The sequence below is a fragment of the Penicillium solitum genome, assembly GCF_028829755.1.
Source record: "Penicillium solitum strain IBT 25940 chromosome Unknown utg000008l_segment0_segment0, whole genome shotgun sequence".
NCBI lineage: Eukaryota > Fungi > Ascomycota > Eurotiomycetes > Eurotiales > Aspergillaceae > Penicillium > Penicillium solitum.
Genome location: NW_027072127.1, coordinates 4658057 through 4675383, shown reverse-complemented (window position 1 = coordinate 4675383; position 17327 = coordinate 4658057). Strand labels below are relative to the sequence as shown.

At 49.1% G+C, this 17327-nt stretch overlaps 6 protein-coding genes across 6 annotated transcripts; 3 read left to right on the top strand and 3 right to left on the bottom strand.

Annotated features, from left to right (window-relative positions):
* Window positions 1-944: 944 nt before the first annotated feature.
* Window positions 945-6132, top strand: N7455_011075 (transferase family protein; the record flags this gene model as incomplete). The annotated part of the gene is made up of 6 exons (XM_040961196.2): window positions 945-1380; window positions 1455-1840; window positions 1900-2671; window positions 2729-2781; window positions 2844-3266; window positions 3349-6132. 6 exons carry the CDS (start codon window positions 945-947, stop codon window positions 6130-6132), a joined length of 4854 nt encoding a protein of 1617 aa, XP_040808341.2.
* Window positions 6133-6386: 254 nt separating this feature from the next.
* N7455_011074 (uncharacterized protein) lies at window positions 6387-6830 on the bottom strand (the record flags this gene model as incomplete). The annotated part of the gene is made up of 1 exon (XM_040961209.1): window positions 6387-6830. The coding sequence occupies one exon, from the start codon at window positions 6828-6830 to the stop codon at window positions 6387-6389; it is 444 nt and encodes a 147-aa protein (XP_040808355.1).
* A 538-nt stretch (window positions 6831-7368) lies between these two features.
* Window positions 7369-8145, bottom strand: N7455_011073 (alpha/beta hydrolase; the record flags this gene model as incomplete). The annotated part of the gene is made up of 1 exon (XM_040961218.1): window positions 7369-8145. The coding sequence occupies one exon, from the start codon at window positions 8143-8145 to the stop codon at window positions 7369-7371; it is 777 nt and encodes a 258-aa protein (XP_040808344.1).
* Window positions 8146-10027: 1882 nt separating this feature from the next.
* On the top strand, window positions 10028-10801 carry N7455_011072 (DUF3759 domain-containing protein). The gene is made up of 3 exons (XM_040961210.2): window positions 10028-10153; window positions 10296-10433; window positions 10509-10801. The coding sequence occupies exons 1-3, from the start codon at window positions 10138-10140 to the stop codon at window positions 10685-10687; spliced, it is 333 nt and encodes a 110-aa protein (XP_040808363.1). The 5' UTR covers window positions 10028-10137; the 3' UTR covers window positions 10688-10801.
* Window positions 10802-11678: 877 nt separating this feature from the next.
* N7455_011071 (SPX and EXS domain-containing protein) lies at window positions 11679-14954 on the top strand (the record flags this gene model as incomplete). The annotated part of the gene is made up of 6 exons (XM_040961201.2): window positions 11679-11692; window positions 11748-11802; window positions 11864-13399; window positions 13453-13596; window positions 13645-13818; window positions 13872-14954. 6 exons carry the CDS (start codon window positions 11679-11681, stop codon window positions 14952-14954), a joined length of 3006 nt encoding a protein of 1001 aa, XP_040808336.2.
* A 576-nt stretch (window positions 14955-15530) lies between these two features.
* Window positions 15531-15890, bottom strand: N7455_011070 (uncharacterized protein; the record flags this gene model as incomplete). Its single annotated transcript, XM_065606579.1, has 1 exon — window positions 15531-15890. The coding sequence occupies one exon, from the start codon at window positions 15888-15890 to the stop codon at window positions 15531-15533; it is 360 nt and encodes a 119-aa protein (XP_065460542.1).
* Window positions 15891-17327: the final 1437 nt, after the last annotated feature.

Sequence of the window (17327 nt, the reverse complement as noted above, 5' to 3'; positions counted from 1 at the left end):
GACATCCTTGGTTTTCGTCAAGGAATCGCTCGAAGCTCGATCGGGCTTAAACCCCGCTATGTCCTATGACTTATGTGCCCCATTTCACAAGAAAGGGTCCATCCAAGAGAAGACTAAAATATTACAATTACCTCAAATTCGCGCTCGTCGGTGGGAGGCTGGAGCTTTGTCACTTACGACCTCGTCTTACTCCGTAGTCTCAGAATCATGCAAAGGATTCCTTATGTGCTTGTTTTACAATAGTGGAACTGCCCATGCCAAGATGGTTATCTTCTGGATTTTTGCTCATAACCAACTCACTCGGCTTATACTCCGTATGTTGAGTGCGGAAAATGACATCCACATGTGGAGTAGGTCCCCACAATAGTCATTTATATATCTGTATCCACCGAAGCATTTTCACTACTAACTCGGCTCCACACACCGCACCAAACACGAGGCAGGTCGATCTAACTTCTTGAATTACTATACCTCGGACCTTTCCAACTGAGTGTACTTCGTATAGTGCCAGTATTGGCGGCATGACCTTAGGTCATTGACCATCGGACTCCTTCCACAACTAAAAATTGCCTCAAACATGCTCCGAAGCTCATTAAACAAATCTTTCCACGTCATATCGAACACTTGATATTGAGATTTTTGAATCGAATACGATTGCTCCTCGGTTGCCTTTTTCAAAGATCCAAGGAAGTTGATATGATACCGGGCTCCTGTTGGCTGAGCAGATTTCCAACTGCAGATGTGGCGTCCGAATCCCTGTATCGCACACAAGTCACAATAAATGATATTGCCTTCCACCCACCACGGAAATGATTGTTGCTCTCATTTTCCATCACTTGAGTTCACTCAGCTATCTCTAGTGCACCTCACCACATTTCGTGCTTTTTTCGGTGATCTGGCGCGCAGATATAGTCCCGGAGTGACCTTGCTATATCGAAATCAATATGCCGTCCCTGGACACTCAACCTCCTGAACCCAACGAGGGGCCAATCTCTTCAACGGTTGAATCTTATGACAGCTCTTTCGCTAGTCCATTGCAGTCTACTAGTCACACCAAAAAGATCTCCCGGCTCATCTTGGATATCTTTCTGAAGTATGCTCTCAACAAGTTCGATTATTCAGAAGATCGTCTCGAGGGCTATGGAGATGGCTTTCTTTCTGTCATTGGCCGATTTGTCTCCGAAGGTGCACGTGTGCAAGCTTGTCTACCTGCTTTCCCCTTCAAGTCGGCAAACAAAGTGTACAAGGTGCTCGGCAGCTTGCCAGACAAGGCAGAGGAGCTCGCCCTCGAGAGATTGAATACCCTATGCAAGCGCGTTCAGGACGTCTACCCTCCGGGTGCTAGTATTGTCATTATTTCGGATGGAATTACATACAATGGTATGTGGGCGAATTCACCAATTATATGACCCGATTTGAATGGTCACTAACGTGTTTGTGGTCCATGATTCCAGACTTGCTGTGTATCCCTGACCAAGAAACCTGGAAGTATGGTGAAGCCTTGCGTGAGATGGTCGTCGAGAACGGTTTCGATAACATTTCGTTCTCAAGGATTCGAGACCTTCTCGACTTTCCTTTACCGGAGAAAATCAGTGAGATTATCTATGTGGCCAACTGTACCACCTTCCGTCGCTTGCTTTTGAATAAATATGACAATCCCAACCTCAACATTGACCATGAAATTGCCACCAATCCAGATATCAAGTTGACATATCTGGGATATAGGCGATTCCTGGAGTCTGACCTTCAGTACATTTTTCCTCGAGGGGAGAATCGTTCGGCCCACAGTTACAAACGAGATTGCAAGTATGTGGCCAAACAGATGCTCACAAGAGGATATGTAAGCAGAGAATATCCCCCATAGACACACTAGCTTGTTATACTAATCTCAGGTGATAGGCATTTACAGGGGCAATCAAGGACGCCTTCCCCAACCATCTGCGACTTTCAATCCACGAATCCATTTGCGGTACCAAGCTACCCATCAGCTTGCTAAACACCAAGACGGGCTTTACTACTCCGTGGCATTGCTGTGTTGCTAAATTAGCAGATGGAGTGTGGGTTAGTGCACCTATGGGCGAGTTCAGCCAAGATAGCCGCCTGGAACTTGTCCATGTCAATGGAAAACCCAGTCACTATCAAGAAAAGCTGCACCACGGCGACCATATCGCTATTAATGAGACAACGGCGAGTTACCTTCAGTCCCCCAAGTCTATCGATGTCAACGCGTATATCAACGGTACATTGAAGAATCCATCGCCATTTCCACCCTCCTCTAGCGAAGTTTCCCTCTCTTCATCTGAGGGCAAATCACCAGGCAGCAGGTCCACCACACCGGATGTGCAATTGGTGCAAAAGTCCTCGCCTGCACAATCTGGTCTGCGTATCACGTTCAATGAGGCGTCCGACCTTGCACCAATACAGCCAGTGACGAACCCCACAGTGTCAACGCCATACGGTAGAAGGCTGATCCCTCAGATAATGGATAATCTTGCTGCCATCGACTCTGAGCGGACCGTCTTCTCTCTTGTATCACTCTCGAACGGGCTCCTCAAACTCAACCCTGTATCCGCTCGACAGTTTACCAGAGCAGTTGATAAGACTGCCTGGTGGCTTCGTGATCAGGTTGGCGCCCCCGAGTCAGTTCAACCTGTGGCTTATATTGGACCGCGTACGTTCAGCCGATATGTAAAATCCCGAATTCGGTTTACTAACTCGACCGGTTTAGACGATCTCCGACATATTCTGCTGACATATGCCTGCGTCAAGGCGGGCTACGCGGTATGTTTCATAAGGACTATGGTCTAAAATCGCCACCTCTGACTTCTTCTTCTTCCTGGTAGGCTTTGTTCTTGTCGCCGAAAAACAATACAGACGGAGTTCTCGCAGTTCTCACGGCAACAAACTGCAATATCTGGGTCAATGCGGTCGACGCTTCTCCGGTGCCTTTAGTTAAGGACGTTCTTCAGAGCCGACCTATAACGTCTTTGCAACTTCCTCTGCTCCACGAGCTTCTTGATAACGAGTCCACCGAACCCTTCCGGTACACCAAAAGTTTCGAAGAGGCCAAAGATGATCCATTCTGCTTCTTGCATACGTCTGGAAGTACTGGGCTGCCCAAGCCCATTCCCTGGTCTCATGGGCTGATTGGCACTATGGATGCAGTGCGACTACTCCCACCCGTGGGTGAAAATGCCGATTTGGTTCCTTGGACTTCAGGCTGGGATGAGGGGGACAAGATATACTCATCATTTCCAATGAGCCACGTGAGTAAACTCTTCCATTCGCTCTATCTTTCGGGGCTCGAGGTGGTGTGGGGGATTCTTTCGCTGACCGAAACACCAAAAGGGCGCTGGAATTATCATGGATATCTTGATGCCTGCACTTTTCAATCTCCACTGTGTATTGGGACCAGTTGGTGTTTTGCCAAATCTCAATCTTGTGGAAAGGTTAGCCGTGGAAGCTAAGATTGACATATGGAGTATGGTCCCATCTCTTGTCGATGAACTGGGTGAAACCCCCGAGGTTTTGGCTAAGCTCCAGTCGAGCAAATTCATATGTGCATCTGGAGGCCCTGTTAGTCCTATCATTGCTAGCAAGGTAAATGAGGTGGTCAGGGTGCTCAACTTGACCGGTACAACAGAAGGTCTCTTCATTGGGAATCTAAAAACAGAGCGAGAAGACTGGTTCTGGTTCTGTTTCCATCCGTACTCTGGTTTTGAGTTCAAGGAGCTCGAAGCGGATACCTATGAGCACTGGGTGCATCGCAATGAACATTGGCCTCTCTTCCAGGGTATCTTCCACACGTTTCCAGATAAAGATTCGATCAACTTCAAGGATTTGTATATGAAACACCCTACCAAGCCTAACCTGTGGGCTTTCAAGGGAAGAAACGATGATCTTGTTGTCTTGTCAAATGGGTACAAGATATCGCCGCTCGAGACGGAGGCATTTGTCACTACCCACCCTGCCATTAGTGGATGCCTTATTTTTGGAACTGGAAAACCTCAAGCGGCCCTACTCATCGAGCTGAAGGATCCGTCGAATAAAACCCCTGACCTTATTGACAATATTTGGCAAACGATCCAGACGGCCAATTCCATGTCTAGACACACGAACCAGTTACTGAGGGACTTCGTCACTTTCGCACAACCAGACAAGCCCTTCCTACGAACAGACAAGGGAACAGTGAAACGATCAGCCACACTGGTGTTATATTCCGAGTACATCGAGCGTTTCTACGGTTCACGCAATGATGATTCCGACAATGCTATCAGTCTAGATCTCACCTCTGCCAGTTCGATCGAGGACTCCATCCGCAAGATCGTCGGCTCTTCACTTTCTGAAGCGCAGGACGTCCTTCCCGAGGAAGATTTGTTTGTACTTGGGCTTGACTCTCTAGGCGTCTTTGCCGCTGTGAAAGCGATTCGAGCAGCTTCGGGTTTGGGTGACAAAATTGCCCCTCGACACGTTTACGCTAATCCAACTATTGCGAGCCTTGCCGCGACGGTCTCCAAGCTGATGGATGAAGCACAAAGTGTTAAAGATGATATTCCTCTGGATCAAATCCGGGATGATGCCTCTAAGCTAAATGATATGATCGCCCAGCACAGGGCACGGCAATCTTTCCGCTTGAACGCCTTCGACTATGTCAACCCCAACCACGGCATGGGAATTGTCCTTTACTTCTCTATCCACGAGGGGACATCTTTTGGGCAAGTCTTTGCCAATCTTCAGGAAGGACTCAATCGCACATTCGACATGATACCAGCTCTCAGTGGCAAGATGATGCACTGCTCCGAGCAAGAAATTGGCTACAGCAAAGGAGACCTCTGCGTGACAATTCCGCCACTGTCCATGGCGGCTTCTGCACGAGACCGCCTCGTGTACAAGGATCTCTCAGATGTTCTTCCATCCTTTGGGAAGTTACGGGAAGCGGGTTTCCCGCCATCTGCGTTCAAGGACGGCCTCGTTCTGCGAGATGATCCCTTCCCCAAATTTCCCGCAGACATTTTCTCTGGTCAAGTAAACTTCGTTTATGGTGGTTGTTTAGTTGCAGTTGATCTGAACCACTGCTGCCTCGACGGTGTCGGAGCCATGGTCATCCTCAAGGCCTGGGCGGAGAACTGCAGATATCTACAAGGTGATCACACGGCAACTTGCAACTGGTATAACCCTGAGAGCTTCAATCACGCCTTGCCAGAGATCATTCACGAGCAAGAAGCATGGGCTCGACCAGTCGAAGAGATTGACCCTGGCACGTGGGGTTTCTTGCCCTTCTTCCCACCTGACGACAACAAAAGCAAAGAAACCCCCGTTGACCTCAATGACCATGCATTACCTCCTGCGCCTGATTTCAAGTTGCATAATGTTTGGCCACTTCCCCGGGCTGAACGGTGTCCTAGAACAACACTCTTCCTGATTAAGCCGGACAAGCTTGAGAAAATGAAGCAAGGTGTCATTTCCGACCCCGAAGCGAAGGGGGTCATCAAATCAATCAGTGACATTGTTCAAGCCTTCCTGTGGCGAGCTGCTATCAGAGTGCGGTACAGGGTAGCCACGGAGATCCGTAAACAGACGTTCAGGCCAGACGAGGTGTCCATTCTTGAGCTGCCCACGGATGGCCGTCCATACTTCTCTTCACTATTGCCCTCGACATACATGGGCAGTCTACTCATTCTCAATCGATCAACTATGCCGATCAAGACACTGTGCTCCAATGAGACGAGCATTGGACGTGTCGCTTATCTCCTCCGTCAATCCGCCGCGCGCATCACTCCTTCAGTCGTCCACGACGCGTTTTCAATTCTGCAGTCACTGCTAGACCATGATCGATTTTCGACGGCGAATATGGGCCTTGAGCATATGAATGCTATGATTTCAAACATGATGCTATTCCCAACTAACGAGATTTGTTTTGGAGATGCCTTCTTTGCCAATGGAGGGTTGCCTGAGTCTTTGAGACCACAGCTTGAGCGTGGAAATGGACGATTCCGATTCCTCGTCATTTTCCCTATCAGAGAAGACGGGGGAATCGAGCTTGCTTTTGGTACTCATCCGGAGGAGTTGGAGATGTTCCAGGCAGATGAAGAGTTTACAAAGTACGCTGAACTTGTAGATACGTGCTGCTGAATTCATTCTGGTTTATAGTATATAACATAATTCGACGTCAATTGATCCAATTTTCTCTCATCTGATGTATTATCAAATAAATGACCTTGCAATTTAGATAGTAAAGCCTTTTAGAAATGAGTTTTGTAAAGAATTTTATTAGATTTGCGAGACGATCTGTTACAAATACTATCATTTTCTCTTCACCGACATTCCAACTGTTCTCGTCCTATACCCTCATCTAGGTCATCAAAACATAACACATAACGTATATATCAAGCAAAAGCAGTCCACTGCGCCCCACAAGCTGCCGCAACTTCTCGCGCCGGTCTACCAATCATCCCCTTCCAGAACGCAGAAGTACCAGAAGGAACGAGTTCTTCGATCTCCAAAGCCAGCAAAGCATCAAAAATCCAATCCTGGCACCGTCCAATTGAATTTTTAGGAGCAGGCTCCTTCTCAATAACCTTGATCGCGTCGTGTCGTTGTTGAGAGGTCAGATCGGCAATCTTGCACATGCCCACAGCCGCCTTGTCGACGATCTTGGTGGCGTACCGAGGCGCAAATCCGTACCATAATCTGCTTGCATCGATGATCTCGACTTGGAGGAGATCGCCGAATTCCAGGTTCCCGGGTTTGTTGATCATAAACCCCCAGTGGGATCGATGTGTGGGACTATCGCCAGGTCCGAAGACTTCTATTGAGAGGTTGTAGGCCATTTTGTACTATGCGGTCAGTCTGAATTTCATACATTATGCAGTGAGGAATGTGATGGGAATGTGATGGTGATGGTTATGTACCTTTGGGTGATTTTCTGTATTAAAAGTTCCCTTGGGAATAATTTCTTGCGAGATGTGGTATCATAGCTTGGGCAACGAACCTATACTAAAGCGTATTGGGATCAGATGACTTGGATATGATCGAAATTGACGAATGTGAGAACCCGACCAATTGTGCGTTGTCGATTGGCGCCATAACCCCTCTTTGACAGGTCGAATATGCCACTACTTTGGACTACAAAACGTTATCCTACAGACTGTCGCTAGATATCACTCAAAGTTGATATATCTATTTCACCACTACAATCGAGGTCATTAATAGTCATTTTCCAGGTGCCAGCCAGGACACACCAATTACGTGCTCTAGCTCTCCTACGCCCCCATGTCTCACCCCATGTCTCACCCCCAGATGTACAACACAGCAAAGCCAAAGCGTGAACTAGTTAATCTTCAATTTTATATATGTGATGCTGTATGTTCAACTAATCTCCACACTCCCCTCAGGAACACCCTGCCTACTCCTTAGCCTGCGCGCAAAGAACTGCATAACAGGCAACATCTCCTCACGATTGGACGGCATCCCATCCCCCTTCCTAGCATACCGGCTCACCTCGACAAACTCAAAAACCTGCTTCGTCCTACGCACCGCCTCATCCGAAACAGCCACCGAATCCCTCCCAGCCACCAGCAGCACCGGCGACCGATTCTTATCCCCGACCCTAGATCCAGACAAAGGATACGGCGCCCCGATAGAGATAACCCCAGAAAGAGCACCGACCTCACCACTATCGACATTACCACTTCCCTTCAGTCCGATTTCCCGCGCAATAGCCAGCGCAGCCATCCCGCCCTGCCCGAAGCCCAGCACCATAATCTCGCGCAGCGCGTACCCGCATTTCTGCACGAGCGTACCACGCACGACATCTGACACGAGGATTCTTGTGCTACGCGTTAGGCCGGCGTCCATGTCTAGTGCGCCGGTCGCGGAGTCGAAGGAGACATCGTCGCCCCAGTGGAAGCCGCCCAGGTCGAAGGGGAGTGGGGCTGTGCCTTGGACTGTGACGATGGTTGTTTCGGGGAGGCGGATGGCTTCGGCGAATTTTGTGAATGAGGCGGCTGTGTCGCCGAGACCATGGAGTAGGAGGAGGATGTTTGGGGCTGGGGATGTGGACTGGGAGGGGGAGGGGGGTGCGGGTGTGACGGTGACGGTGAGTTCAGACGGGAAGTCGGATGGGGCGGGGGTTTTGGTGGGCATTCTGAATTGAGTAGAGTAGAGTCAAGTTGAGCTGAGCTGAGATCAGTTGGAGCTTGCGGAGCTTGGACCTTGGAGCTTTGAGCTCGGAGAATCGCGCAGGGTGTGGCTGTGTCAGTGGATGTGGCGTAATTATCAGCCCCAAGAGGTTGTTGCTACAAAGTACGTAGTCGTAGGGACAGACGGTACGGAGTACTCCGGACAATGTATAATGCCAAGTCTTTTATAATGCTCCAGGATATACTTGCGGAGCTAGGGTCTCACATTGATTGGGAGACGGAAGTTCGGACGGTGTAGGTGATGGTATTGCGGTTGCCTGGCGCTGATCAACATTGATATCAACATGGATATTATTGAGATGGTCAATAGTTAGATGAAATAGTTAGATGAGGTGAGAGAGACCTTGGCTATTGCCTTCACATTATGTGTTATATTCTACTTGGAGAGTGTAATTGACCTGACATATGTTGCGTTGTAAGGAACTCGGCTAACACCCACTCGTAGATAGCAAACAGTCAAAGGTTATACACAGAAAAGTCTCTTTTATAGAATATGCTTCTTTTACTGCCTTGGTATACACCTAAAATAAACATCTAAAAGAACATCGAAAAAGATCACGAAAAAGACATGACAAGGCCGCGTAAGCGGCCGACTCCTCTTATGTTATCCATGGATATATTTTCTGAGCAATTATGCATCTAGGCTGATCTGCAACGGATTACGGATTACAACATAAAGAGCCCTGGAGTTGTGTTATTTTAGTCAAGTGTGGCTTGAGGTCCGATACTCTAGTACGTAATTGGTTCGGGGTGAGCCCACCGGTATTTTATTAGGAGAAAGATTTAACTCCCGAGTTTACTCAATACAACACACTTCTTCATTCAACCTCTATGAAGTCACCGCTTATTAGGAGGCAATTGCAATCTTGGAAATTACACCCGACATTCCATGCTCACCGCCACTTTTCTCGTGGCTGGTGTTGCCGAGACTTATAAGGCGACGACAAGCCTTAGAGACAGGCTTGGCTCGGCTAAACCATGGTGATCAGTTTCTAACTGCGTAATGAGTACCGTATAATTGACTTGAAATGGAGCTAGTATCGTCTGTGTCATCTTCTTATTCGTCCATTCATAGCGGAGTAGGGCTGAGACGACCCATTTTGGGTCCATCAGATCGGCGCGCTATTGGACATCGGTGGGACACGTACTCATAACGCCGAGCGCAAGGGTAGGAAGTTGTACTGTATGTTTAAGGTGCAAGTACCCCGCGGAAAGCAGGGTTAATAGTACAGCATACACAGTGTAGGACGGTACTACTTGGTGTGTTGTCGAGTTGGACAGTTGGACATGCACGTAAAATGTTCCTCAGGGCAACCCCTGGACCAAACATCGGTACTGGGAACCATAAGGTGGTTCAGCTAGAATTTGGTAAAAGCTAAAACAACTCCTGGCGGGGATCGTGATACAAAGTCCTCCGTATCCGTCACTACCGGTGGTCCTCCAATGAAGTCGTAGACTAGCGACACGGTAATGCCGATGATTCCACCGCAGCTCCCAATGAAGTCGCCCCCTCGTCGCCTCCTCGTCGCCCGAGATACCCGACAATAACAACAACAATGCGAGCATCTGCTATCTTCACCAGCCACAGGCCAATACTCTGGTGGTTGTGTCTGATTCGTATGCTGAGGGGGCGTTTTGGCTCCATCCTCCGACATATCTACATCGTACAACGTACATAACTATGTACATATGTTGTCGGAATCAACTCAGCCACTGTTCTCGCAGATCGGATGGTGGGGCAACTCGAGCTGAAACAGAGGGGAGAAAGCTACTCCCGACTCTTGGTACAACGTAGACTACGTAGCCCTTCCAGAGTATTCCTCCTCTTCCGTGGGTATAAGATCCCCTCATCCCCCGCTACGTTGTACTATTCTTTTCTTCCATCACTCTACAACCCATCTCTCACCTCCCTCCTTTTTATCTATACACATTCACAATGGCTTGGGGCTGGAGTAAGTTCAACTTTCCCTCATAACACATCTAGACCTTACTTGCTCGCATGCACTAGGGCCCGACCCGACCTGCATAGCCGGCGATATCCCAACACCCCTCCATTGGTCACCAACGCGAAAAGCCATGCTAACGCCAAGCTAGACGAATCTGAGAAGGCACACCAGGAGGTGTACAACGGTGACGAGCAGCACCACGAGGGCAAGTTCTCTCACGAGTTCGCTGCCGGTGCCGCTTCCTTTGCCGGCATGAAGGCCTACGAGGACCACCAGCGCAAGGATGGTACGCGACACACCGCATTTCATTCTCAATCTAATCTATATTGGACAATATTCTAACTTGAATTTGAATATATAGGCAAGCCCGTCAGCCACGCCTTCGCCAAGGAGCTCCTCGCCGGTATCGTCGGCGGCGAGGTCGACAAGCTCGTCGAGAGCAAGGGTATGGACTGGGTTGACCGTGAGAAGGCCCAGCACCACGCCAAGAAGAACGCCGAGCACATGTACGAGGAGCGTTACGAGCGTGGCAACTACTAAGCCACTCGTTCCCACGATAGCAATGGATGAATGATGATACTTGTTTTATGAAGACCCTGTGGTCGTATGTAGTAAGAGAGAAATATATGATCTATCAAACAATTTGAACATCTCAACCTCGTACCTGGAAAGAGCGGTGAAGTGCAGCGTCCAATGTAACACAAGACCGATATCGATATCCACATCCCGAGGTCGTATGTATGTAGGTTTGTATGTACGATGCACGAGCTTGCATGACATAGTTCCGACAGACATACGTAGGGCTACGTACGTTTACCTACGTCTTGAGACACTCAGTTCGACAGTAAATATGCGCCAAGCTTTAACAGGATGCCGGATCTTTATTTGAACCAGTCATCACCATGAGAACCCGCCGACCGCATTCCGGCCACATTCCAATGCTGTCGGAGCTTAGATAGGAGACTTGTCGTTGAGTCAATTGCCCATGAATTGCGTCCGACTTGGGTATTTTCTTTTTCTTTCTGGATAGGAATTGATTGACCGTTGCGAGATCGAATAATAAATAAGGCCTGGAGTGTGAAAGAAGTGAAGATATTCGCAGTTCTTGGATTCCCCAATCCTCAGGAATCTGGCCTTGTGGGTCTGAGGGTCCGGTCATAACCAATCAGAGTACAAGGCTGACCAATAGTGGGCTTGTGGCCTAACAGTTCAGGCGCCAAAACCTGGTGAGCTCATACACGTGCCAAAAGTATAGGTTCAGCTACAGAGTTTGCGCTGTTGCAGATTTCTGAGGAGATTCTCGAGTTGTGAGTATATCGGCTTGGGATTTCTACTTATTTTTGTTCGAGATTTTTCTTTCCGATACTATTCGTCCACCCCTATCTCTTCTCCGGAGTGGTGGCGCTAGGCTTTGGTCTACCTTTCGCTCAAGCTTTCGACCCCTCACACTTGTGTGAGATTTGATGATCGGATCAGAGCCGGCAATCCCAGGTCCAAAACCGTATGCAATGACGGTGGTTTGTTGGTCAGGATGAAATTTGCCAAGTTTGTATTTCCCGTGACATTGTGCGACATTCCAGTGGCTGACTCAAATCCGCAGAGAGCTGGAACAAGAACTTGTTCCTGAGTGGCGGGCAAAGTATCTCGACTACAAGGTTGGTTGTTGTCACCACATTTGATGTATCACAGCCGTACTTACCTGGATTGACTGTTTAGACCGGCAAGAAGAAAGTTAAAGCCATCACTCGAGCCCTCCAAAAGGCAAACCGCAGTCCCCATGTCCCGTCCAATCGATATCCCACTTCCACCCCGCAAGGTCGCGGCGCAGGCTCCTCTACTCTCACACCGTCCAATACCGATAAAGAGCTCAATGCAGGAGAACACAATAGCCCATCGACACCACAGCGAGGCGGTGCTAACCCGCCATCAACAGCACGCTCCACGCCGGTGCCCAAAACCGAGCGACAACCGCTTCGCACGCCAGGATCACGGTTCTCTGAAAATGTTGGTAGTTATGGAAGCATACTCGCAACGCCGCCACAACAACACCATACCGCAGGTTCGGACATAGCCTCCTTTGAACTTCCGGACCCGGCACTTGATCCAGATGAGGAATATCTGCCACACGAGGATACTTCAGACAGACCTAGAAACCTTCGGACACCTTCGCCAGTCATAGATCGCCGTAGCTTGGCGAACATTTCTCCCTCTCACCCTATCCCAGAACCTTTGCCCGCCCAGAGGCCTCAATTGGACCAACGCATGAGTTATCAAAGTCAGATTGGGGACGCGTTGGCAAAGGTGCCATCGGGCCACCGGACATCACAGCTTCTGCGGCGCGTGTTCACGGCGGAGGGAGAGCCTGGCGGGAGGCGATCACATTTTGATTCTGGCGCTGGCGCCGAGCTTGATAAACGGCAAGACGAGTTCTTCGAGTTCTTGGATAGCGAGTTGAACAAGATCGATGCGTTTTATGTGATGAAAGAACAAGAGGCCACCGAAAAACTGCGGGTCCTTCGCCAGCAGTTACATATTATGCGAGACCAGCGCATCCAAGAGGTCCTGGCTTCTAAGAAAGCTGGCAAATCCGTTGACTCGGACACACAGCAACGGCAAAATGGATTCGCAAAAATAAAAGGTGGTCGAATCAAGAATACATTAGCGGGAAAGAATCGCTTCGGCAAGAACACGGAAGCACTGGCGCAGATGGCGACTCCTGGCATGCAACCCCAAGATCATGATTTCATCGCCAACCGGAGAGACTTTATGCGGCGGCAGGATCCGCAAAGTCAAGAAGTGCCATATCGATCTGCTAAGCGCAAGCTCAAGCATGCGTTGCAGGAGTTCTACCGCGGAGTCGAGCTTCTCAAGGGATATGCTTATTTGAACCGAACAGCCTTCCGGAAGATTAACAAGAAATACGACAAAGCGGTCAACGCCCGCCCACCGCTCCGGTACATGTCTGAAAAGGTCAACAAAGCGTCCTTTGTACAGAGTGAAGTAATTGAGAGCTTGATGGTAGCAGTTGAAGACTTGTATTCCCGTTACTTTGAGCGCGGCAATCGCAAAATCGCCGTCTCCAAACTCCGTCACACACTCAAAAAATCTGGCGATTACTCACCGAATACTTTCCGCTCCGGTCTCCTGTTGATGGGTGGGACTCTGTTTTCCATCAAAGCCTTGGTTGATGCTAAGTCAAATCTTCGCTCGGCGGAGGTCGCTGAACAAGTTCGGACCAGTTATCTCCTCCAAGTAGGTTTTTCGCCTTTTCATCTATTCTGTGACCTCATTGACCAATCGAGCAGATATATGGTGGTTATTTCCTCATCGTGTTTCATTTCTTGCTCTTCTGCTTGGATTGTATGATCTGGACAAAGTCGAAGATCAACCATGCATTTGTTTTTGAATACGATAGCAGACACACCTTGGAGTGGCGTCAGTTGCTGGAGGTATGTCCTATTTCGCGCGACTATGATGATTCATCCTAACAAATATAGATCCCTTCTTTCTTCCTTTTCTTGATGGGCTTATTCATGTGGCTCAACTTCTCATGGTACAATCACATGTATATCTACTGGCCTGTCGTTCTTATTGGCTTGACGACCATCATAATTTTCTTGCCGGCCCGTGTCCTTCATCACAGGAGCCGCAAATGGTTTGCTTTTTCCAATGTGAGTCCATATAACATCATATCACTGTCGATTAGCGCATCTAACCGATTTAGTGGCGCCTCTTGCTTGCTGGAATCTACCCCGTCGAGTTTCGTGATTTCTTCCTCGGCGACATGTACTGTTCTCAGACATATGCCATGGGGAACATTGAGCTCTTCTTCTGTCTATATGCCTCTTACTGGGACTACCCTCCCAAGTGCAACTCCTCCCACTCTCGACTCTTGGGCTTCTTCCAATGCCTTCCCTCTGTCTGGCGAGCTTTCCAATGTATTCGCCGATACCTGGACACGAAGAACGCATTCCCCCATCTCCTGAACTTGGGAAAGTACATATTTGGCGTCCTCTACTATGCCACTCTCAGCATGTACCGCATCGACCTCCAAACACGATTCCAAGCCGCGTTCATCACATTCGCCCTCCTGAACGCCGTCTATACCTCAGTATGGGACCTAATTATGGACTGGAGTTTGGGTAACCCGTACGCAAAGAACCCAATGCTCCGTGAAGTACTCGCCTTCCGTCGCGTATGGGTATACTACGCCGCAATGCTGCTGGACGTTGTCGTCCGTTTCAACTGGATCTTCTACGCAATATTTATTAGAAATATACAGCAGTCCGCCCTGCTCAGCTTCATGGTCGCCTTCTCAGAAGTCTGCCGCCGCGGCGTATGGTCCATCTTCCGCGTCGAGAACGAGCACTGCACAAACGTCCTCCTCTTCCGTGCTTCCCGTGATGTCCCTCTCCCCTACGATGTCCCCTCCCCAGCTGCACCCCCTCTCGACGGCTCAGCAGAAGACGTCCAACTCCAAGAACAGCAGCACGCCTCGACACCCTTCATGTCACCCGGCGACGTCGAGCACGGCACCCCCTCGATGTCCAGCATGCGCGCCCGCCACCGCCGCCCCTCGGTTGGTATCGGCCGAGTCGGCTCAATCGTGGCCTCAGCCCATGCACAGGATTTCGAGCGAAGACGTCTGCCGAATTTCATGTCCAGCGCGAGTGTAGGACGGGATCTGGCGCATGCCGTGGACGACAGCACGGACGAAGACGACGAGGCGGATCTGAGCTCAGATGAGGATTCGGGATCGAGACCGATTTCAGAGCGCAGGGATACGATGGGTCGGATTGTTGAGTAGGTTTTCACAGTGGTAGGCTGTGCCATTTTTGCCTATCGGTGCCAATGAGCAGGGGGAGGGGGTATTGTCTATCGGCCCCGTGCGGAGGCGTCGCCCCGTTTGATGTGATGTGAAATTATAGATATCTCCAGTGCTTTGCATATACTTCTTATCTTGCTATGCATAAATATTAATAATTGGGTTTTGTTTTAAGTCAGCTCTTCTCTTCGTCGCAATCATGTTGTAAGATACGCCTACGGTTTCCTGGCCCGAGTCTGGTCTGAGGCAGTTGTTTCCTCGGATTGGTATCCCGCCTGGTACGTGCTCCTGCCCCTTCTGTGCAAATCGCCGAGTTGCGGAGACATTTCCTCATACGATGATCGGGTAGGTATCCGCGAAGAAAGTGTTTTGATCAGAGACAAAGCCACCTGGCCCTGTTGTTCGCCAGGGCTGCCGAGTAGCTAGGGACTTGTTTGCTCCTCTTCCTCCCTCTTCATCTTTCCCCCAGTTAGTGTAATGAAGATCACCGGGTAGGTGTCCGCGAAGACAGTGCAGGGGTCAGAGATATGGTCTCCTGGCGTTGTTTGTTCGCCAGCGCTACCGAGTAGCTAGGGAGTCGTTTGATCCCTTTGTTTCCTCTTCCTCCTCTTCTTCTACTTTCCCCCGGTCACTGCAGTTCATACACTCGCATTTCGCTTTCTCTCTCATCCCCAGAATGCTATCATATAGCATCAGCAAGGCATGCACGACTTTTGCGTGAGGGGGACTGCAGTTGTCTGCGTGTGTCCTTAAGCTGAGAGTTCTAAACTCTGGAGTTCCCAGTCTGAGGGGGCTGTCTCCAGAGTGCAGGTGGTTCCGAGCTAGATCATGCGCAGTGAACCTAAATGTCTCGCATGGGCCAGGCTCGGGGGTGTCTAGATCCTGCGTGGCGAGCTTTTTGTCTTCGTGGGCGAACATTGAGACTGACTTGGCCTAGCGGTGTATGTCCGCGGGCCTATGTATTATCGTATACCCCTTGCCTGTACTGCAACAATCACGCCAGCAGCACTGCCAAAATGCTATCTTGATGAAATAGTAGAGTATCGTAGCGACGGCCGTGATTGGTATATGATAAAAGTAGACTGATTCGGTATTATCCGGATATGTGAGGGGTGAGTTGCCAAAAAGAATCACGAAGTCAGCGGTGCTGCAAAAGAGGAGAAGAGAAGAAGCCAAATCAATCCAGAAAGAGCTCAGAGTTTCCCGTCAGCCTGATCATCAACTAGCCCCAATGATATATTTTTGCCACTGATAACGTCCTATCTATTAGGGTAAATCTTACTTTGTTGGTGTTAGCGTAGGACATCCACGTTAGGGCTATTCGTGGCATTGTTTCTGGCAGGTAACCCCATGCATGGATCGTGCATCTCACGGACTCATTCTAGGACATTTGTTTCAGAGAGAAAAATCACGCAGGAACCGGCAAGGGTTGGATGCGATTGAAAGTCATTGATAAGGGTGGATCATACTACATAAACAAACTAGTGTTAGGATCCCATCTACTCCGTACACTATATACTACGATCGACGTTTCAGCTCCAGGACCACATCATACGCTAATTTAAGCAAATGATGAAGATCTCCCTTAGAGTGCCCAGGTGGATAGGGCTCGTATTGCCAAGTTCGCTCCCGGAGTACTCCGTACAGGGTAAGAATTTTCCAACGGGGCGCATGTAGGATGGAGTCGACATGATCCTTTGCCTATACAGCCGCAGGGTGGCTTACAGTTGAGACATGTGCAGATTCCTATTTTGGTATTTTGGTGTACCGAGCACCGACGATCACCACTATCATGTATATCAAAGAGGCCAAATTACAAAGTATACATTGTGTTAATCGACCAATGCCAATGAAGAGAGAGATATGAGATATAATAGGAAAGTCATGATATCTAGGTACAAAGTACGGAGTACCGGGTACGCTTGCCGGTCTCGGGAGGAGATGCCTGATGGGCCGGAATGGAGCCGGCTACCGGATGCTCGACCGGTGAAAGCCACCTAAGCCACCTAAGCCCCCTTTTTTGCCTGCCATCCTTTGTTTATTTCCTTTCCCCCCCTTTAAACCCCTCACGATGTGGTGTTACACTGACGTCGGTGTTTGGCCTAAACTTGGTTCAGCTTATCTGGATCCTGTGGATCTTGTGGATTTGATAATATCAATTCGAGTTTACTTATCTTAAAATGCAAGTTAAACTTTCCAATTAGGAGGGAGATAAGAGATCTGATAACATTAATAAATGTTGTACTTCAGACATGCATGTAGCATCAAAGTGATATTCTTGTTCTATTTTACACAGGGGTATGGTAGATAAGCAGTGGGCGTTTTTCCAAGGCTTTGGCGGCGTAACCTTGGAAC

Excerpts from the sequence above, each read along its gene's own strand:
- N7455_011072 (XM_040961210.2), top strand. Across the intron at positions 10,434-10,508 it reads GGACCACCAGCGCAAGGATG|GCAAGCCCGTCAGCCACGCC; the intron begins GTACGCGACACA and ends TTGAATATATAG.